General features: G+C 43.8%; 1 protein-coding gene across 1 annotated transcript in view; it reads right to left on the bottom strand.

Annotated features, from left to right (window-relative positions):
• The window catches only part of VPS53 (VPS53 subunit of GARP complex), a 64474-nt gene that overhangs the window by 30906 nt on the left and 10128 nt on the right, over positions 1-23440 (bottom strand). The window contains exons 5-12 of the mRNA XM_066563508.1: positions 14474-14560; positions 14121-14236; positions 12908-13027; positions 7582-7660; positions 6609-6752; positions 4852-4994; positions 2660-2801; positions 1233-1334 (exon numbers count right to left, since the gene is read on the bottom strand). Of these exons, the coding sequence (XP_066419605.1) occupies positions 1233-1334; positions 2660-2801; positions 4852-4994; positions 6609-6752; positions 7582-7660; positions 12908-13027; positions 14121-14236; positions 14474-14560 (933 nt within the window). The remainder of the gene's footprint in view (positions 1-1232; positions 1335-2659; positions 2802-4851; positions 4995-6608; positions 6753-7581; positions 7661-12907; positions 13028-14120; positions 14237-14473; positions 14561-23440) is intronic.

Here is a 23440-nt window from a genome sequence, read left to right as displayed (position 1 = left end):
GTTCCTCTCTCAGAAGCTCCTGAAGTGCTGTTCAATAAACCCAGCCCTAATTGTTGTAATTATCTCTTCACCTGCCTCCTAACACCTTGACTTCTCCAAGGATGTTCTCTCATCTCAACACTTCACATCCCAGCCAACATTCCAGTCACGAGGCACTGGAGAGCAAATTCTTCCCAAAAAATGCATCAGAGGTGTCTCCCCAGGTTCCAAATCTGCCTCACTGATAAAATCCACACAATACCAACTGTCCAAGCTGGATTTTAATGGAAAGAGCAAAACCTTGCTTAAATCATTCTGTTTCAGGACTTTGGCTGTGGATGAAGGCAGAGGGGCTGCCTTGCTCATGTGGAAATCTGGAGGGGATGCAATGCACCAGGCTCCCACCTCCTGTTCTCCCCAGGGGCATGGATCTGAGCAGGTCCTGAGGCCCTGGTCACCCATCAGGATACACCTGTACATGGCCCATTTACAGGGCTCTAAATCCCCTAAATAAGAGGAGAGTACCAGCCTCAAGTAACCCACAATTGAACATTTAGAAAACATCCATCTGGTGTATAAAAAAAAAAAATACAGGCTTTGATATTGGTGCCAATTAAAACAATTGCATTTACCATTCACCCTTTAATGTTTGCAGAGGGCTTTGGAAGCCCTGTGCTTGTACAAGCAGTTAGGTGCTGCCTGCTTTGCAGAGGTAATGGATAAAAAGCACTGTAAAGATAAAAATCCCACAAGTGATTTATCTGGAGTGAAAATCTAAAGCTGACACTTGAAAGTTCAATGACTTGCCTGGTGACTCCAGACAGTTTGCTTGGCTGACAGGGCAAAATATGAATTGCAACTGTTTGTAGAGGAGCTTCTTTGGGGATCTGAAAACCCAAATAGCTATTTCATCTCCCTTTGACAGAAATCCTGTAGTTACATCTGGGCTGTTGCTGTACAGGCTGGAACAGATTCCAGCTCACTCTCACGTGGCAGGATTGTCTCTGCACTATTAACTGGAATAAAGATTGCTTTGGTTTCAGTGAAGTGAGCCAGAGCAAAGCATGGTCGTACTGGGAGCCTGAATGCTGCACAAAGGATCAAAACTGCACTAAATTAATTGCACAAAGGATCAAAACTGCACTAAATTAATTGCTGTGAAAACAAACTTTTCAAATCAATGGGATGGGAAAAGCTGAGGCCCCACTGGAGGTTCTGACAGAGGCTGAGAAGTGGGAACTTCAAAGACTTACTTTGTCTGTATCACTTTTCTCCATCACAATCTCATCTGTCTCTGCCCCAGTTTCATCCTCCAGAAAGGGGTTGGTGGAGGGAGGTGGCACCTCTGGCTTCTTCTGTTGGAAAAGAGGAAGCTCTTCAGAGAACAGCCAGTTTTGTGTCCTCTGGCACACAGCTGCATCCACATTTTGCTTTCCTGAGCCCTTGAAAGCATTGCCCAGCAATCTGCCTTCTCCCAGCAGAGCTGATCAGATCCTGGCTCCCTCTCCACCCCTCCATGCTGCCTGAATCCTCCTTGAAAGTGTGACATTTTATCCAGTGTGACATTTCCACTCTCCCAAACCCCACTCCAAAGTGTGTGGTCTCCACTGGGATAAACCACAACAGCAGCTCCAAAACTCTGCCCTGAAATAAACCCCAAATTGCTGCTCCCACTGTTTGTCCCCCCCGCCCCTCAGCCAGCTATTTATAATGGTGGCCTTCATTTTGGGTGCAAAACAGGACAAATGACAGCCAGAGTGTCACAGCCTCTAGACATGTCAGAGAGAGGGAAACACAGGATTTTCTGTCATTTGAAACCACACCCTCCCCTTCTGCTTTTCTCACTTCCAACAATCCAGAGAAGTCAATTTAATTAAAGCTGCAAAATTTTCTATGAAATTTGTCAGAATAAATAAAGCCATATTCCTGAGAGATCTAAATTCAGCCAGGAGGAAAACCTTGCAGGACTCCCTCTTTTAATTAGCAGCACCCACAGCAAATGACCAGTGGGTCCAGCAGGCTTTCCTTGGAGGCTGAATTATCACATCCAGGCTGGACAGAGAAGTCAAGCTCACATGCTCTGTGCTGCCAGGGCATCTGGCTGGCAGAGTTCTGGGCTGAAATTCCAGGCAGGAAAAGCTCAGAGATGGCTCCAGAGATATTCCCTGAGTTTTTTCTCTTGTTTCTGCCTTTACAATCTACCAAAAGAGACAAAGCAGAAGCTACCAATGGAAGCCAGAGTGGCCCAACAACGTGGGACTGAAAGCTGGTACCATGTGGTCAATGTGTGGTACCCAGAACTGAGAAGAGGAGACTTTTAGTTATAATGTGTCACTGACATGTAGAGAACAAACATTACAAGGCATTTTACCACACCATAATAAACTCTGTGGCTTCAAACAGCACAGGGCCCCAGGAGAACCAAAAAAGCACACAAGTAGTGCATTTTTTATTCTTGTGAGCCCTGTGCCATCTTCTCCACAGTCGACACAACTAAAAAATCATTTTTCCAATACAGTAAAAAAAAGTGATACTGAGTAGAGTCACAGTGAACACCCTGAGCAAGGGGAGGCTGCAGATGACACCTTTTATAGTCTCCAGCCCCTGAGCTATGTGTGAGGGGCTTCTTTCTCCTGAGCAAGCTGCTGAGTAAAGGAGAGCTCTTCAGAAATGTCCTTACCCCTGTGCCATCAGCAAGGGTGCAGCCTGAGAAGCGTTTGGCCAGGAGCCCCTCAAAGTTGGTTGTCCTCTGAATTGCAAACAGAAGCAATTTCACCTCAATCTCCTTGGCCCTGGTGCGCATGATCTTGGAGAGCTCTGCCCTGCAAGAGAGAGGGGAGATAGAAAAAACAAATGTGGTTTCCTATAAAGGTCTGAAACCCAACACTGGAACTCAGTCCGTTCCCCAGAGAGACTTTCACCACAGAATTCAGGCTGATTCCTAAGAGGCTCTCTACCATAAAACTGCTTTGCAGATCCCATTTCAAACACAGCCACGGTTGTTGTGAGCTCTGTGGGTAACAGGACCCCATCTCCTGGCAGCCACTTGGGAAAGCCCTGAGGATCCAAGCTTGGGAAGCTCAGGGGCTCCCACTGGGACCCAGAAAAAAGCCAACAGTGTACTGGGACTCCACTGGCACCTTCCTCTGCTTCCCTGTCTCTGGCTGGCAAAGAGCCTGGTCACCACAATCAGCTCATGCTATTCCACTTTGGCCTGAAATATTGCTGATTTTTACCTCTGTTACGCTGAAAATTGATTTTCACATCACTTCAATTTCTCATCGTTTTAGCGACACTTCTCAGCCTTTTCACTCCTCACTTCCTTTTAACCATGGACAATTCCACAGAGACATTTTCACCCTGCCTTTAGACACTGACCAGCATGGCAGGAACCAAGCCAAACTTTTATTTTCAGGAAGCTGGGAGGCAGCAGGAGCTGCATGATATCTCCAAAGGGGTATTGGGACAGACAAAGGTGATACAGAGACTCTATCTTCAGAAGGCATGAAAAGGCACTTTATTATTAGAAATTTGCAGGGGTTTTTAAATTATTATTATATTTTTATTATTTATTATTTTTATTATTTTTATTATTATTTATTTACTCTTATTATTATTATTAGATGATTATGATGATGATGATTATTATTATTATTCAGTTTTTACAGAAACAATGGTGGACTTAAGACCTGATTGCCCTTTAGTGTCATTATAGGATACAAAACAACACAATGCAGACTTGCTGCTCTTTCTAAGGTAAAAAAGGGACTTTTATTTTACTGACTCTAATATTTATAGATTTCCAAAAGTGACAGTGGATTGGAGGGTGAAAGTGCTGCCTCTCCAATGACACTGGACAAACCAACAATCTTTTAAATTTCTCCTCCTCCATAAAAGAATGCAAAACAATGAGTTATTTACATAAAGTGTGTGAGAAAGTTCTTTACAAGAATGTAAACATCAGAAAGCTTAAAATATCTTAAAAAATCAGAGCAACACTTTAGGAATCTTCTTTTACACTACTGGTGAACTACGAATAGTACACTCTGGAGAATCACATCTATAAACAATAGAAAGAGAGATAATAATTGTTTTATTCTCTGAGCTTTCTCACAGCTTCTTACAGAAAACCCTGGGGCAGTTCTGTGTCTGTCAGAGCTGTGGGGTTCCCCAGGTGGGGCTCACCTGGTGATGTGGCAGAATGCTGGGGCAGTTCTGCAGTTCTGTGTCTGTCAGAGCTGTGGGGCTCCCCAGATGGGGCTCACCTGGTGATGTGGCAGAATCCTGGGGCAGTTCTGTGTCTCTGTTCAGAGCTGTGGGGCTCCCCAGGTGGGGCTCACCTGGTGATGTGGCAGAATGCTGGGGCAGTTCTGTGTCTGTCAGAGCTGTGGGGCTCCCCAGATGGGGCTCACCTGGTGATGTGGCAGAATGCTGGGGCAGTTCTGTGTCTCTGTTCAGAGATGTGAGGTTCCCCAGGTGGGGCTCACCTGGTGATGTGGCAGAATGCTGGGGCAGTTCTGTGTCTGTCAGAGCTGTGGGGCTCCCCAGATGGGGCTCACCTGGTGATGTGGCAGAATGCTGGGGCAGTTCTGTGTCTGTCAGAGCTGTGGGGCTCCCCAGGTGGGGCTCACCTGGTGATGTGGCAGAATGCTGGGGCAGTTCTGCAGTTCTGTGTCTCTGTTCAGAGCTGTGGGGCTCCCCAGGTGGGGCTCACCTGGTGATGTGGCAGAATCCTGGGGCAGTTCTGTGTCTCTGTTCAGAGCTGTGGGGCTCCCCAGGTGGGGCTCACCTGGTGATGTGGCAGAATGCTGGGGCAGTTCTGCAGTTCTGTGTCTCTGTTCAGAGCTGTGGGGCTCCCCAGGTGGGGCTCACCTGGTGATGTGGCAGAAGTCCACGGCGATGCGCTCCGTCATGCACCACTCTGCGGGGAACATGCGCCCGTACTTCTCCTCGTAATCCACCAGCTGCCTCTTGATCCACGCGTAGCGCCGGTCAATCTTGTCCAGCCAGGCCACCTGAACCCCAGGGACAAAGACTTTTTAGCACCATCAGCATCTTTAGCAAATATTCAGAGCTGTGCTGCTGCAGCTCTGCTTTGTCTCATGATTTTATATTGATTAACATCCTCTGAATGCTTTGGATTATTGGTGATGTTTTTGCCCGATGTCCGAGAGAAATGATGAGGACTCCATCTTATCAGAAGGCTAATTAATTACTTGATTATACTATATTATTCTGTATTATATTAAATTACATCTAAACTGAATCTGCCAAGCACTCAACTCATCTCCACTGCACACACACATGGATTCAGTTGGGCAGTGAATCAAAACATTGACACCAAAATCCAATCACCAATTCCCTTCAGGTGAGCAACCTCCCACAATGCATTCCCACTTGTGAACAACACAGGAGCAGTAAATGAGATAAGAATTGTTTTGATCATCTCTGCTTCTCTCACTGCTTCTCTCAGGTTCAGAGAATGTCAATCCCACATTGGATATTAGGAAATATTTCTTCACTGAAAGGGTTATCAAGCACTGGAACAGGCTGCCCAGGGAATTGGCTGAGTCACATCCCAGGAGGGATTGAAAAGATGTGTGGATGTGGCACTTAGGGACAGGGGTTAGCAGTGGACTTGGCAAGGGTTGGAATCAAGGATCTGAAAGGTCTTTTCCAACCTCAATGATTCTGGGATTCCAAGTGCTTAAACACATGCCAGGCTGAAAATCCTATCTTGTGCGAATTAAAGAGAGAAAGTTCTGTTGAAAATGAGGATAACAGTACTCCTAAATCATGCAGAGATTATTGAAAACTCAATCCAATAATATTTCATTTGATCCCACCCTCTTTGTTTCACAGATAGAGAGGTTAAAGTGAGTGGGATGAGAGTGCAGCAATTCCTGGATTCTTACATACAGCTCACATTTAAATCCCAACTAAAATTCTTACAAGCTGAGCAGGATGGAATTTTCTCCCCACAGTAATTGTGTTTTCTGGTCAAAAAGTAGAAAGATTAATCAAGAAAACTTTGGTGGAAAAATGTTATTTAAACTTAGGCAGTTTAGCCTTTCTCTATTCTATGTCAAACATTTGAAATTGATAAAAAACATTTTCATCTAAAGGTGATTCTGGTCTGTGTGGGTTTTTTTTTTCCAAATTCAAGAAGGTTATGGTAAATTTTTACAAAGCTGTTAGTATCAGGACAGGAAGTTTAAAAAATAGCTATAATTTAATTAACTTTCTAGAAATCCCTCCCTCTCAGCTTCCTAAGCATGTTGGGGTATTTCTTGATTGTTTGGGAGGGGTGGTGTTGAGTTTTCAATTTTCAGATTTTCATTTTTCAACCTTTTGCAGGGTTGAAATAAAACTAACACAAATTTATTTTCTATATGTGGGAGAAAACATTTCTAGTGATGATCTGAGAAACTGAGGTCTAAGGTGGGAGGATCCTGGCAGAGATAACAGCAACTCCCAGCTCATCAGCCACTCCAGATCACACCCAGAATCAGTTTCCAAGCCCTTGGGATAAAAACTTTTCACCACAGGAACCTGTGGAAGTGAGAACTCTGGGAATGCCAGCAGAGCAAAATGTGAAATCCAAATGGAGCTTGCAAAGCTTCCCTTACATCTTGATTTTCCTGGAAAAGGACCAGATACTCTGAGAGGTGTTGTTTAATGAATTTCTTGATGATTTCCTGTTTGATCCTGGGATCCAGGACGTTGGCTACCAGGCAGGCATCACGTAGGACATTGCTGGGCCCACCAGTCCTCTGTCAAAATAAACAGGAAGAAAATGATTTCAGGTTAAATAAGTTGCATGGGTGATTGTAAATGCATCCAGGTTTATCCTATTCTATTATTCTCTTTTCTGCTGCTACTCTTTATTTATTGCTGCATGAAAACTGAGCTGCTTCCATTTCACCGACCACGAAGCTGTTCCATGGTAAAGCCAGAAAATTTAGAAACCTTTTTTTTAAAAAAAAAAGCTGCTTTGGTGCTGCTTCTCACAGACACAGATTTGCCCTTCACCAACTGTTCCAAAAAGTCTCCTCATTTCTGTACTTGTCGCTTGCATGAAGAAACCAGCAGAGCTGGTAGTTTGAAAGACAGAACTGGTGTTTTCTTGGAAGTAAATTCAAATTCACACCTACTCCCCTTACTGTTTGCAAATGTTTGGATGCACAGTGCTGGGGAAGCACAGCTGGTGCTTTAGCCCCAGCCCAGATTTGTATCTGTACTGAGTAAACCAGACACAAACTTGGTGGCACTGTGTCAACAGCCAGCCTGTGCTTGGCTTCCCCTGAACAAAACACTGATTTTTGTGACAAACAAATAACCAGGCACGGGGTGAGACCCCAAGGAAACCCCAGAGATGGATTATTGGGCATTCCCTGCCTGGCTGCAGGGATCTTGCAGGAGCTGGGTGCAGAGTGAAGGGAAGGGATGGCAGAAATCACCCTCTGCTTTCTAAAGAAACTCCTGAAACAGGCAGAGACCAAATCTAGAGGAAAAATGAGACTAAATCCAATAACACAATCATCCTGAGGAGTTTTCAGTGACACTTTTCAATGGGAGGAAGAGGGAAAGTGAGAACTTTACCTTTGTACCTTGGGAAGGAAAGGCTTCCTCGAAATCAGCCAGGATCTGCTGCCCCAACTCGTTCTGTGCTGCCTTCACCCTGAGGGGACACAGAAAGGGCTTTGGGGGGATCTCAAAAACCTCCCTGCAGGGTGGCAGGAACACCAGCAGCTGCAGGAAGGTTTGTAAGGGATCAAAAGGATGCTGAAGAGAAAATATCCACACTCAGAAGGTCTGTGTGTCAAAACTGGGAGACTTTTTGCTCCCTGAATGATGATTCCTGAACCCTCAGCTGCAGCAGAACATGGCCTGGGTTCTCCTGCCCTGCTGCCATTTAATATTTCAATAAGGGGCAGTTAATCAGCTATTTGAAAGGCCTTTAATGCCAGTGTGAACTACACTGAAATTCATTTCTGTTGCCCACATTTCAACAGAAATATGTTTCCAACATGTAAAAAGCTTCACAATGTCTCAATCTCCACCATGAACCTTTCACAGCTCCAGGTGTACTGATCCACTTCTAAATGAATACAGCTGGCAGCAGTTTTATCCTATAAATTCTCAGTGTCTCAGAGAAGCACAAAAGAGCAAAAGGTATGAAATGGGAGTAGAATAAACCACAACCTTGCTCCTTATTTGGCTGAGAGAATAAAGCTTCCAATTTCCAGAAATAAAAGTCAATACAGCTTAATTGATACTTCTAGGGAAATGGAAATGCCTACACACACTAGAAAGTGCCAAAGCAAACAGTGAGGCACTTCTATCCCTCTGCAGCCCTTGAATTCTTCCATCAGTTTTTATTATACTGGAAAGGCTTTCAGGTCTGAACTGATCACTCAAACAGTGGATTTTTCCACTGAGATTGATACTTTAGCAAGACTGGCGACATTTACTGTTGTGAAAATGTTTGTTCAGACTGTGGGCAGAAGACTTGGGAATTTTTTTTTGTGCTTGTTTAAGACTCTTCAACCTTATCAAGGAATGATCTGCTTCTTTAATCTTCCCATTCGAGTTCCATTAGTAGGAAAAACCCACGAGATGATCTGACAGTGCTGGATTCTTTCCTGGTGCCAAGTGCAGAAAATTCCAGCCCTTTAAAACTGATGGCTGAAATATAAATTTATATCTGTGATTTAACTGGATGTACAACCTGCCTTCCTCAGGATTTATTTATGGGGATTTTGTTGGAAAAGCTTCCTGCCTGCAGTGTCAAAAATAATTCTCACATAAGCTCTCTGCTTCACAGGAATGTTCAGAGAGTCCTCTACTCTTCCAGGTAAAGACATCCAGTTAACAGCTTCATAAGTGGGAAACAAAATGTTGAAATCTAATTCACTAATATGTTGAAATAGGAGTGGGGAATTTAATCAGTAAGGAGGAAGCCACAGCTACAGGTTTACTCCTGCTTAAATTCTACAAGAAAGCACTTGATAAATGATGTGAGAAAGCATCACAGAAACAAACCTTTCATTCTCCAGGAAAAGAAGAGGGAAAAAATAAAAAAAAAAAAAAAGACACTGAAAACAGACTGAATTTTTTTATCTTCTAAATAATCCAGAAACAAGAAGTGTGTGGAATTAGGAGTCACAGAAATTAGTGAGTTTGTATGAACAACTGGAAGCTACTAGCAGTGATACTTCTTTCCTTCTGAATGGCTGTGGGGACCTTTCTGTTTGACAACAGCTGCAGTGCAGCACAGTGGAGGCACTGAAAAGAGCAGCAGCCAGATGCCTAAAGACTCAACAAATTTAAAAGAGCCTCTGTCAAGCAGTTAAAAGCCCTGTCCACAAGCTTTGTTGTTTTGGGCTCTGATTCAGGAAAGTACTTAAGGATAATCTTAATGGGGATTCTCATATCCTTAAATTAAGAAACTTGCAGGAATGCCTTGCTCAAAGTGGGATGTTAAAAATATGTATTTTTTAAAAATAGGTCCTGTATAAAAATCTCTCAAAAGCAGGCAGGGAGAACAAGTTTGAAGATCTTTTTTTTTTCCTTTCATATTTTCTAAGAGAGGGACAGGGCAGAGCCAAAGTTGAGGTGTGAGCAAGGACAGGGAGCCCCAGTGCCCTCCCAGTAAAATTCATTTTTTATATAACCACACACACAGAAACACTCAATTATTTTCACAATCATGAAAACACAGCCAGAAGCAAGAAAACCTTTCTGCTACCTCTTTAGAGCTCAACTGCCTTAGGCAGAGCACAAGGGGGGCACTTGCTTCAGCCACTGGAGATTATTGCCCCTGTGGAAAGCTGTCAGCTTTGCAATAATTCAGAATATTCTCCACGCAGTGGAAACTGCAGCCATAAAAACCTGGACATTCAACCCTGCACATGCCTGAGGGTGTGTGGGGAACCACTTCACCAGGTGAGCTGGCTCAGCAAGCCCAGGTAAGAGATTTAGGATCCCTCAGAGCCTCAGTGGGTTTGATAAGGGTCTCCTTCCCTGGGTAGGTTCCCCCAGAAATGTGCTGGGATATCCCAGCAGCCATCCCACACAGCAGGGAATTGCCTTTTCCTGGGGCTGCCAAACCCTCTGGTTATCCAGCTATTAATGATTTCTGTTTCTCTGACTTCTGTTTTATTATTAGTGGCTTTTTGTTCTCTGTTTCCCCTGCCTTCAAAAAATAAAAACAAGAAAACCCACTGCTATGTTTCAAATGACATTCAATTACTAGAAACCACAATTCCTTTAGCCAAAGCTACCAGAAATCTTAAACCAAGCCTGGCAGCTTGCTGAGATAAAAAGAGGCTGAGCCAGCCTGTTTTCCTGTGGCAAACTTATAATTATCTTTCTCCTAAATACTTTCCAGGCTTTTTTCCACTATCTGCTAGGCCTACAGGACCATTTTTTCTGGGTGGGTTTGGGACCACTAATTGTACCTCTCTCCACAGACAGAAAACAGCAGAGGATTGAGAGATAAGAAAATATTCCTGTTTACTACGACAGCTACCAATGCACTGCCTTAGTAATTGCTTTAGGAACACTCTTAGGAAAATATTTACATTTGGCTATGAACTGTGACATTTTTACATCAATACTCAACAGGATCAGCACAAGAAAAGCCATCTAATTGAGAGTTCAGTCCAGGTTTCCAATGAATCCTTACAGTGGGATTTTGGCTTGGTTGTTTTCAAAGGGACAGAACAGGTGGAAAACAACATTAAAAACACATCATTACTTCTCACAGCATCCAGGAGCAGCAACCCAAATTGGATACCCCATGACAAAGAGCACATCCAACAGCACCAAGCAGGCACTTCTCCTTCCCATGGTTTCCCATTCAGACTTGGCTTCACTCCATTCACACCATGAAAAAAAGAGGCTTTTTATTTCAGAAAGCAACAGAATCTGCTCCTTGAGCAGTGGATATAAAGGACTTATTGTATGTAACAGACATTGGTTACTGTCACAGGTCTGTGCCAACATCTACTAAAGCATTTCTTGCCTTCCCCACCATCCTAGAGGCTTCACTTGTACCCTTAAAACAAATCCATGAGATATCAAACCCCAGCAATTTCACAGCCTAAAAATACCCCTGCAAGAAGCCAGGCAAACTTCCTCTGATGTTTCAGGAATCACAAAAGGATTTCCAAGCAAAAGAGAGAGAACAGTCAACTCCAAACCAGGCCCTAACACACAGCCATGGAGTCAAGCTCCAAGAGCAGAATGATGGTGCCATGGACCTCCCTGCAGGAATTTTCTGCCTGGATGTGGAGCAGTGAGGAGCTCCCAGCAGCGCCCCAGAGCAGCTCCTTTCACCCCACAGCAGCCTCCTCTATCACTACCAGATGGTGCAGCTCTCCCTGTATAAACACTGGAAGGAAAACCCTGCCGAGGCAATGCTAAAAATAGGAGGAACAGACTTTCCTGAGCTTTTCAGATCCTTATCTTGAAGGGAGAATAAAACAACAAGAAGTTTTCCTCCATGTCCTTGCTGGCGTGACTCGAAACCACCCTGACTTTTAGCAGGAGCCTGAATTGGTTTCTGTAACAATCAGCAACTACAAAAGTATTAAATAATCATCCAGCAGAAAGGGGAAACCAGCCAGGATTCTAGAGCAAGGCTTAAATCATATTTGGCCTTTAAATGGCCAATGACAGCAGGTTTCTGCCCAAAGGGCATTACCACTGCAAGCAATCTCTGAGCACAAGGTTGGAATAGACAACAGCCTCAACTCAGAAAAGCACTGACATATGTTTACATTTCCTTGATGTTCATGTTCATTTAAGCAAATGCTTATGGTCAAATGCTTTGTTAAACAAGGCCCCATCCCTTCTCTAGATTTAGAGTGGATTTTTCTTCTGCTCTGTTTCATGGATTCCATCTGTGTTTTCTGGAAGAGGTGTCTGTACCATAAAGAAAGTCCAACAGATTTACATGAAAACATTACAAACAAATCATTCAAACTCTGTTTCCATCACTAAACAACACAGGGAGCCAGCTGCTGTCTTAGCAAAGGAAGGCACAAAAAATAAATTAATGACTGTGCCTGGAAGACTCCTTTGAGTACCTCAGTACTGATCAAAGTCATCTCAGGCAGGGACAACACAAGGGAGGACCTTGTTCCCTGAAATCCCAGCTGTCACATCCCAAATGAAGCCAAGACTGAGGAGAAACGGTGGCTTAGAGACCACTGAGCCTTCACCTGCTACTGCTGAGGGTGGTGGGGACTTGCACCAAACCTCACCAAATCAGTGTAACTCCAGTTCAGAAAATCAAAACTGTACAAGCCCAGCAGCAGATTTACTGTAAGCCTCAAATCTCAGCATAATTGGGCAATGGGAGCAGGTTTTGGCTGAAGAAACTTCAGGTGCTCAGAATAACCAGGTTTGGCAAAGGCAGAAGGAGAAATCCTGCCTGTCCAAGGCCTGGGGCTCTGCACAGCAGCACTGAGGATCCTGCTGAGGCACAAAGGGGCACAGACACCAATGTGTCACCACAGGCAGGGACAGATTTGTGCCTCAGGCCAGGCTGCTGAGCTCCATCACTGAGCTGAACAGAGCAGGAGAGAGCATCACCTCAGGGCTCACCACAAACACCTGCATGTGGCCATCACACACAACAACCTGCACTTCCACAGGCTCCTCCAGGCAAGGAAATGAAAAGCCAGTCAGTAAAAAGCACAGAGTGAGTTAAATTCACACTAATTACTGCTACTGAACAGAATGGGCTGCTCCAGATTTGAGCAAACTCTGTCCAGTTTTAAGCTGTTTGTTTTGGCTGTAAGGCAGCTCCAAGGACCATGTCCAAGCTTCACATCCTTGAGACTCTGAACCTGCCTAAGACATTTCCTACTCTTCCTCCCCAGCAGGAAAGGGAGTGCTCAGGGTTTGAACCTTTTACCTTTCAGACAGCTGTCGAATCTGAGGGATCCCCATGTATTTGTTGAAGTGCTCCAACACATTCACCACACCTTGCAGAAGGTTGGCAACTTCCCCATATTGTCTCCTCCTGGTCATAGCCCTGCAGAGGAAATTAAAGATTTACAAAGGCAGATGCAATGAAAATCCTGGGTGGTAATTCCACAGGTTACTTCATCCCCACTGGGTCACATTGGTCCCTACTGACATTTATTTTTCTAAAACACACAGCTCTTCATTAACATTCCAACGCTGCATTAAAATTTCACTTAAGCGACGCTAAAATAAACCAATCTGGCACAAATCTAACAATGCCTCAAAAAAACCCATAAATGTCAAAGCAACACTTGGCAAAGAACATGTAAACTACTGAATGCATCCACTTCTCAGTATGGGTCTGGAGGCAGTAAATGTTATTTCACTGTAATGACCTGAGTGAAGCCATTCGTCATCACACACAAAGTGTGAGTTAAAGCTTCTCTGGAGGAGAAGGATGCTGAAAAGTCATTAGCCTTGACTTCTCTGTTAATAACTTTCACAGGGAACTGACAGGGAAAAAAAAAAAAAAGAAAATCAAGTTAATTTATTTTTATATCATCCTTTAGGATCATTCCAGTGGAGACAGCAGGCTAAGTAAAATTTAATTCTCAGCATTTCACGACCCGGCGTTCGTGCAGGATTTGCTACAAACCAAGAACAGGCTGTGCAATTTCACAGATGCAACATGTAAAAAAACCTGTATTTTCCTAAATTGTGTGTTCCTCAAGCATATTAAAAAAACCAAAAATTACTATTAGAAATATTTAACCCCCAATTTACACACGGTACAAGCTGCAAGGTTTCCTTAAACTCATGCTAGAATGAAAATTAGAGTCGACCTTTACCAAAACTCATTGCAGTTTTAGATATAAGAGTGACAAAAATCCTCCCAAATTCCCAAGAGCACATCCCTAATGATGATTCCTTAACGAAGCCAGACTCATTCCTTATCACCAAGAATCAACAGAGCAATACAAGCAATCAGTGCTGCAAATTATTAAATGCAACAACACAGGCTGGGGGTCACTCAGAGCAACACAGATCTGCCAGCAGAAATCCAGACCTGGGAGCAAAATTCCCTCCAAAAAACCAGGCAGGCTGTGCCAGACTCATAGAGAACACTGCACAAACTTCACATCAAGAATTCCCAGACTTACTCCAGGGAATCCACCCCCCCTGCCAGCATGTGGAGGTGGTTGAGGGTGGTGATGGAGGTGGTCAGGTGACGTTTGGCATGGTCCAGCTGCTTGATATCCCTGGTGATTTCCTTCACCTGGGGAATGAAAAAGGATTCTGGTTGAATATCAAGCCCCAGCAATGGAATTTTCAGGAGATAAGAAGCCACTCTCTCCTCTTTGGGACTGCAGAGGTGTCAGCTCAGCAGCCCTGTGAACACCACAGGTTCAACACAGGAAATTACCAACCAGCCAGGACCAAGGACAAAAATGTTACTGCCAGGAAAAGTCAGTGTCCCTTCCCTTTCAAAGGCCAGAAAGAAAGTGCTGCTCACCATTTGTTCAGATTTTTCAGCCTTGTCTTTAATATCCTTAATTTTACCAAAGAGCTGTTGAATGGCTTTCTGGGCTTCTTCCAGGGCCTGGAAAAGAAACAAGGTCAGAGTGGAAAGAAAATCTGCATTCAGTTTTCACCTTTCTAAGAAATACACAGTTGCTCTTAACACTCTCTGGGGCTGGGGCACTGGAGGGGAGCAGATTTCTTACAAAGAAAATACCAGCAGCACAACAAAAGTCAATGTACCACGTTGGAATATTGAACCTGAGTGGGCCAGGGTTTCAGAATCCATTTTACAATAATGATCTGGCAAAATTTCATCAAGATATTTTATGAAAGCAGCTCTTTAAGGTTACTGGAATATATTTTGACATACTAAGTGTGGAAAAATCGGTAGAACTTGCTCCTGATCAACACATATTTAGAGCAGAAAAATGAAACCTCCACAAGACCTCCATGCTCATCATTAATTATAAATAAAAACCACACATATAGAACACTGAGTGCTTGCACAAACCCCTTGCTGAATTAACAGGACATTATCCTGGTGGAAAACATGATGCTGATTCCTTTGGAATGGGCAGCTCAGCCTCCCACACACCTGCAGGAGGAATGGCTCTTTCTAAGCACAGGTAAAGAGGTGGAGCCCAGGAAACGGCTCTCACCATTTAACAGGATTAAAAAATATTTTTAATATTTAAAATAGGATTTTAATGCTATTTTCTTGGGGCACCTGGTCCTTTTTATTTATCCAACCATGGCCCAGCCTGAGCTCACAGCAGCAGCGTGAAGCACATGTGGATGCAGTGAGGGAAGCCACACGTCCAAAATCCAAAATCCAGAATCACATGGCCAAAATCTGCCTTCTGCAGTAATTCTACACGTTCTGCCTTCCCAGCCTGATAACATTTCCAGCTCCAGCTCCACTTTGTTGCCTGCTGTTAAGTGGGCTTCTATCCCTCTGCTTTTATGTCCAGTCCCATGACCAAGGTTACAGCACAAGCTACAAGTTCCTTCAGCAAATAAATTTAACACATCTTCATTTGGAAATGGATGAGGAAACTATCTGCCAGGGGCTTTTTGCTGGAATATAGCTGGGTTATAATAAAAGCATAAAAGCTGGAGATGGTTCATAATTCATTTTCCAGAGGGGGTGGGGGAAGAAAAGTCTCCTCTGAAAAATTTTCTGAATCATGTGAAAGTTAACACTTTCTGGATTGGTGTCACAGATGTTCACTGAGGGACATGAACACACAGAAATGTGCTGCAGGGTGGCTGTGCCAGGGCTGAACAGCCCCCAGCAGCCTCTCCAACTCTTTTGAGAATTAAATTTCCTCCTCCATTTAAAGGCTTGTGGATTAAGTGCAAAGCAAAGGAGCAAAGAATGCTCTTTTCGACATATTTAGCTCTGTCTCTGTGCTCAGGCCCGCAACACATTACTCTGTAATGTAATTAATAATTAATAATTAAATTATTAAGCAAGCAGCAACTGTTTTGTATGGCCTGAGCTTTGGATAGGTCTGTATAAAATTCAAGATTCAGCCTGAAATTCTTCACAGATGCCAATTACTGTCTCCCTTTGCTTCAGCACTAACAGCAAATGCTGATTTTTCTGCACAGTCCCAGGAATTCAGAGCTTCTTCAAAAGAACCTATTTCTCTAATGGTGAAATTTAATGATTGTGATTAAAAAGAGGCTTTACAGGAAAGTGGGTGAAGAACAAGTTCCTGCTGCTCAGTGGAAAGCAGCACACTCAGGGTGGGCAAAATCCCCACCTAAAAACTGCCCCTGGAACACTGAGCTGAGAAAAAATGGGATTTTGTCCCTGAAAACTGCCAAAAATGAGGCAAACTGGTGTCATCACCTGGTCCTGACACTTTCACCTCCTAAAAAACTCTGGAAAAACACAAATGAGACAATGTGTGCTCTGCCCCATCTGATGAATTAAAGAATTGTGGTCTCCTGCTGCTGAGAGAAATGTGGCTGGGATGGGGGAGACACCAAACAGCAGCTGCTCTTCTGTCCTGCATCACATCCCTCAGAAAAGGGAAAACATTTCCATAACTGCGAAAAAATTAATAAAAAAACAGGCAGGGAGCTCAGCTGCAAACTTGAGTAAATCAGAATTGCTCATCAACACTTGTTTCATTCCTTAAAACTTTCTTCCAAATATTTGCTTGGACATTAAGACATAAATCTTTATCTATTCTCCTTAGAAAAAGAGCTGCATATTCCTTACATGAGTCAGAACACACCAATTTATTATATAATCTATATATATTTCTATAATGAATATATCATCTGTATAATTTACATTTAGAGATGAAAACATTCCTTCAAACATTTGCTGAAAGTAACAATGTGGGAAAATCTATTTTTTTTAAAGTCAGGAGGGCTCTGTCAGACAGATCTGTGAAGTTCAGAACTGGATAAAAAATGTTATTTCATGCATGTGTACCATTAAAAAAATCCCAGAAGACAGTTTAAAGAAATCAATTAAACTCTTTTTGCTGTACACTCTAACTATAGCATCTGAGAGTAAAATACTGTGTGTAGAGGAAACAAATAAAGAAAATTAACCAATAATAGAGAAAATTAACCAACAAATAAAGAAAATTAGCCAATAAACAAATAAAGAAAATTAACCAATAATGAAAGAAAACCATCACCTTCCCAATTACTATAAACACAGAGTAAAGCAAATAGAAAAACAAATTTCAAATACAAGAAAACACCTCATCTTTGATAAATAGTGTTATTAGGGGATAAGAAACCAACATCTAGGGCATGAAAGTAGGTCTAATTGCTCAAGGTGCAATACAGAAGTTTATTAATGTAACTAATGACTGTTCTTTCAGCTGTAAAAAGAGAGGGGAAACCACAGCCACGCTGAAGGAAAAAATGCATTTCCCTTCACACTCTGCTCCTGCTACAACAGTGAATCGTGAATTTTAAAAGCATTTTCTTCCTGCTTTTGTTACTACTTTATTAATAGGTTTCTTTTGGACAGAAATTCTAGGGAAAAACAGTATCAGGAGGCCAGGAATTGCTTTTATTGCAGTCTGGTTGCCATGATGGATGACAGGCAGTGCTCTCCCAGCTGTGCCCCAGCACTGCCTTCACCTTGCCTTGCTCATTGATTGCTTTCCTCACCAGTGCAACTGGGAAACATGGAAATGCACACACCCCAAACAGCAACCAGGAGGGAAGTTATTGCATTTCCTGCCCTCCACCAGCAGTTCATTCTGGGGGCAGAGGAGCAGGAAGAAATAAAAGAGACTGGAGACATCATCTGTTGTGGTTATACGAAACGAGGATGTTGAAAACAAGGTTGTGACACACTGGAAAAACACCATATGACTCTAATCAACAGCTGAGCCTGCAAGCTACAATTAACCCATCAGAATTATTTATTCAACTTTGTGCAACCTCTGAGTGCCAGCACCAGCTGAGAACCACGGTGGGGATGGAGAGGGCTCGGCTGGGAGGCAGAGCCAGGGGTGTCCGAGTTTTTCCCTAATGTTTGAGCCCAGGCTCCCCAACTGCTCTGAGCAGTGGAAATTTAGCAAAGAGCAGCTAAATTAGTAAATTTGGCAGGAGCAGCCATGGGGGGAGTGGCTCCAGCCACAGAGTGCTTGGTACAAGCCACGGATCACATTCCTCCTCCTGTGGTTTAGTGTGTCTGACACGTCCCGGGTGCAGGAGGGAAGGAGGGGATGTGGCCTGCCCTGCTTCCAGGGCTGCCTTGCAGAAGCGAGTTCCCAAAATAATTCATGGAGGGGAAGCCACAAAGGGGTCCCCCAGTTTAAGGCCACTGTGATTTTTCAGCCACCCCCATGTTTTTCAGGCAGTGTTTATGCAGTGGGAGCTCCTGTGCTCACAGCAGAAAGCTGAGACACCACACACAGCAGGTGGAAAACTCAACAGCCTGAGCTCAGGTAAGCTGGGCAGCCAGTGAGCAGCTCTGCTGTTTGCCAAATTCTCCAAAGCTGGAGGGAAAAACACAGCCCATGAATCAGCCACAGCTCTGCAACCTCATTCACCTTGAGATGTGACAGCGAAAGACTCCAAAGGCAGCGGTGTAAAACAATAGGGAGCAGAGGTAAACCGTGAATCACTGAGAGACTGCCTCTAAAATTGCTTTCCTTGGCACTGCCCCAAGCAGCTCCTGAGGTCAGACCACACATCATTCCTTGTGTCACCTCTTCACACCAGATCTTCCAAGCAGCAAAAGGAGGGAAGAAAATAACCCAAGCGAGAGGTGGGACCAGACTGTGACTGGTTTGTTAAATTTGGAAGTGATGCATTCTTTAAAAGGTTATGTTCCAGTGACTTACAGTACCAGGCTGACAAAAAACAGTGTTAGCAACAATTATTCCAGCCAAAAAACAAACCAGCCCAGTGAATTACAGTCAGTCTCTCCAAATCCCTGCAGTGCTGCAGATGGACACAGCCTCCTCCTCCTCCTCCAGCCCAGGTACAGAGCTGTCACATCACCCCATCAACCAGCAGCTCATTAGTGGGTGTGTTAATTTCTAAATACCTCTTTATGCATCCCATCAGGAATCTTGTGCAAGAAAATACTTCAGTACCAGGAAATATGCAAATAGGAATTAAGAGGCCTGTGTGTTACTAGAAGATGTCATTGAAGTGGGAGAAAAAGCAAATTTTCAGATGAAGTTTGCTTGCTTGGGGATTAACTGAACTAAGACTGGTTTTTTTTCCCCCTCAGTAATGGTTAAAATACCTCCATGGTTTCTATTTGCTTGCTGGTGTTGTGCTAGAAACATGTTATTTTTATTTGATTCTAGCCAATATATAGTTCAATTGAATGTTGTTATTCACATCAGAAAGCTGCCCTCTACCAAGTGTTTTATAGACACTTGACATCTGCCAAATTCACAGCATCCAAAAGTATTTTTAATGTTACGAATAGGGCTGTGGTCATGATGCTGAGAATTTAATGCTCCTGGCCTGGTCCCTGCTCTTGAATTCTGAGTGTTAATGCTTCTTTCATTTGCTGCCACACTTCCAGCCCAGATCAATGAAAATCTAGACCACGACTAAAAATAAAGTTCCCATCCCCAATTCTCTGAGGAGCCTCAGCTGTGGAGATTTCAAAGCAACCCTCTCACACTGGAACCAGCCTCACATTTTCTGCTGCTGAAACCTCATACAAACGAGTCCCTCCAGATTGGGGAAGGGTGGAAATTTACTTTGATTCTCAGACTGATTTCATTTCAGAGAAAACCCTCACGTTTTAACCACTGTGACTGAAGCCTGGGCTTGTCTCAGCACAGGACAGTGCCAGCTGCTTTCCCTAAGCAGGCAAACCTGAAGGGCTCATCACCCTGGGGTTTGATTTTAGCACATTTCTACCCTGGCAGTTCAGCAAATCGTACATAACTACTCCAATTGTCACTGAAGAAGAGAGTTTTGTGTCATCAGCTCCAATCCCAACCACTCAGGCTGCACAGGACACTTTCTATCAGCAGATTACATCCAACACTGCACAAAGCTTAAAATTGCTGGAACTGCCCCTTCATTTAACCCCAAATCATGCTTAGAAATCAAACCCCACGCTCTCCACAGCTGCACAAACACTGCCAGACACAAGGGGTGAAGTGACAGCTGATTTCCAGGTCGTTCTGGCCAAAACCTTGCAGTTTAACTCCTGAACTGCACCCTGGGCTGCTCCAGCACCTCTCTGAGCTGTCAGATTTTACTGCACCAGGGGTGTCTGCAGCACCCCAGATTTTACAGCATCACCCAGGGGTGTCTGCACTATGAGAAAGGTGCTGAAGTGACAGAGGTTTGGGTGGCCTTGCTCCTGTGAGTAATTTTACATGAGTTTTACAGTGCCTTATCTGCACCAGGGCAGTGTGGCCATTTAAATGTTAATTGCAGGCATTGCACAACCTAAAAAAATAAAGCTCCTGGAGCTTCATCAGGCTTAGGTTTCGTGGGAGGTTACTACAGCTTCACCATCACCTCATGGTCATATTTATAATGAGAATTGAAAATAAAAGGGTTAAAAAATAAAAATTTAAAAACAAAAAAAGAAAGGTTGAGGCTGGTGGTGCAGCTTTTGAATTTGGGGGATGGCAAGGATTTGGGAAGAAATGGTTTTAAACCAGAGCACTGGGGGCTTCTTGGCCCAATACAGCATAAATACTATAAATGTATTATATAAGTACAGTATAGTATTATATAAATACCATAAAATACTATAAATGTATTATAAATACTATATATGTACTTATAAGTATTTATAAAAATATATATAACCTCATGGCAGGTTACTACAGCTTCACCATCACCTCATAGCAGGTTACTACAGCTTTACCATCACCTCATGGCAGGTTACTACAGCTTTACCATCACCTCATGGCAGGTTACTACAACTTCCTCACGTGGCAGGTGAGCAGCCACAGCCTTGCCCCACGCCCAAAATTAAACACTATTATCATGCAGCAAAATCTCTGCAGCCACTCATTATTCTCCTTATCTATGTCAGGATAGCCAAGCTGAGGCTCTGCCCTCCTGTTGGTGTTGACACCCTTGATTGCAGGTGTTTGCTGCACCTCCCTGTGCACAGCACACACCTTGGAGAACCCAGAGCCCCTGGGAATGCTCCTCACCCTCCCTCCATCCTCCATCCTGTGTCTGCTTGATCAGAGGGAAAACACACTCAGTTTATTTGGGAAGGCTGTGAGTGACTGAGGGACCCCAGCTGATTTGTGTGCTGAGGTGTCTGCACACTGCAGTTGGTGATATTTGCAATTTCAGAGCCACATCTGCAACTTCAGAGCCACATCTGCAATTTCAGAGCCACATCTGCAATATCAGAGCCACATCTGCAATATCAGAGCTTGACTTCTGTGGAGGGTAAGTTTAGCAACCACTCAGGTTACATCAGGTTTTGCAAGATGAATTCTTATCCAGGTTCATGTGCTGGTTTGGGTTGGGGTAGAGTTAATTTTCATCACAAGGATGGGGTTCTTTCTCTGCCTCAGTCAAAATCAGCACAGGTTAAGAGTTTAAAGGCAAATAGAAATGGGGGGAAAGGACAGGCACACCAGGAACCCTGCAAGTAGGGATCTCCAAGTGGAATTCCTGTCAGTTTACCTCCTATAAGCATGGATGCAACACAGCTGGAATAAACATGGCCACACACCAAAAACGTGAGGCGACAACAACCAAAAACAAGACAAAAAATGGGGGGAAGAAAAGAATTTTAAATATCCACGATAAGACACAACCTCCTGCCTGTTTGGAATTCTGTTTTCAGGCTGGGTTTCTTGCTTTGTTGGCATCAAAGCCACACAGGACTGGTCACAGTTTGCAGCTTGCAGTGCCTCCAGCAGCACCAGCACCTTCCTCCTGCCAGCACAAGCACAACCCCATCCCCAGGCTCAGCTGCAGGACAGGAACATCCCCTGAGCTCAAGCACAAGGCAAGGTCAAGCTCAGACTTGCTCCTGCCTTGCAGCAGATGGCAAAAGTTATGCCAGCATGAGAATAAACAGCACCAGCTCTTCCTGGCATGCCATTCACCTGAAACCTTGTTCACTGAGCGTGTTCTGGGCTAGAAAAAGCTCAGTGTCACTACAAGGGAAGGACATTGTCCAGCTGTCACAATTCACTAGGGAAATGACTCTGAATGAAACTCACTTCTGATTCATTTTGGCAGCTCAGCTCCTGCTTATTATTCATGGGTTACAAAAGAACATTATGGGACTTTAATCACTCAGCTGGAGCCTTACAGAATCTGTGGCATGACTTTTTATAAAATATATGAAGTCACACAGCTTAAAACCCCATATTTAACCCCAATCCATTCACTATCTTAAAAAGGTATTGAAATCTAACACTAGTCATATTTCATATGCTCACATTTCAGAATAATGACCCATTCATAAAAATCCAGGTGATAAAGCTTAGCCAGGCAGGAGAGAATGAATACAACTGAGAGATGGTGCTTACAACACCAGGGATTGTGACACAAAATAGCTCCCAAATATTTCAGAGACTTAGGTTTAATTATTTATTAAGAGATTATGACAGCCAGTGCTGTCCCAGCAGCAGGGACACATCAACACCCTCCAAATGAGTCAAACCTGGCACTGGGGCCAAGGAAGCAGCTCTGGAATTTGATGGCTGGAAGTGTTTAAATAAACAAATAAATGGCAGGGAAGTGCCTAGGGTAGGAGATGTGCACTGGGTGCCTCAGTTCAGCAGGAAACACGACCTGCAGTCAGAAAAGTCACCTCATAAGGAGGTGGAGGTGAAGGAGGGAGGCTGAAGCAACAGAGCAGCTTCTTAAGCAGGTTTATACACAGAGAGCACAAAAGCACCTCCCTGCCTGCCAGGCTGACACTCCTGTAGCCAGTCCTCACAAAGCTGGAGGCGACTGTGGTGACACCACCCAGCAGCTGCCCTGGGGCTCGGGACACTGCTCAGAAAAGCAGCAGAGTGTCACAGACATCTTTTATGAAAAATCCTTTCCTTAGGATTATTCCTCCTGAGAAGCTGAGAGGCCTCAGGAACAAAGTGTAACCAATGGTTATCTGCTGCTGTGGAATGCAACAGGTGCAGCTGGGATTGGGCTCATGTGGCTGTTTCTAATTAATGGCCAATCACAGCCCAGCTGTCTCAGTCAGTCACAAACCTTTGTTATCATTCTTTTTCTATTCTTAGCCAGCCTTCTGATGAAATCCTTTCTTCTATTATTTTAGTATAGTTTTAATATAATATATATCATAAAATAATAAATCAAGCCTTCTGAAACATGGAGTCAGATCCTCATCTCTTCCCTCATCCTCAGACCCCTGTGAACACCACCACAGCAAAGGCCCCCACTGCCCTGTGCAGCACCTGCATCCCTCTCCTCTTCTGCTCACTCTCCATCTTCATCTCCTCCTTCCTCCCTCTATTGATTCTGCAAAGTGTTTCCTGATCTCTGT

The sequence above is a fragment of the Molothrus aeneus genome, chromosome 20, assembly GCF_037042795.1.
Source record: "Molothrus aeneus isolate 106 chromosome 20, BPBGC_Maene_1.0, whole genome shotgun sequence".
NCBI classification, from domain to species: domain Eukaryota; kingdom Metazoa; phylum Chordata; class Aves; order Passeriformes; family Icteridae; genus Molothrus; species Molothrus aeneus.
The sequence above is the reverse complement of the archived record's forward strand: the minus strand, read 5'-3'. Positions and strand labels throughout refer to the sequence as shown.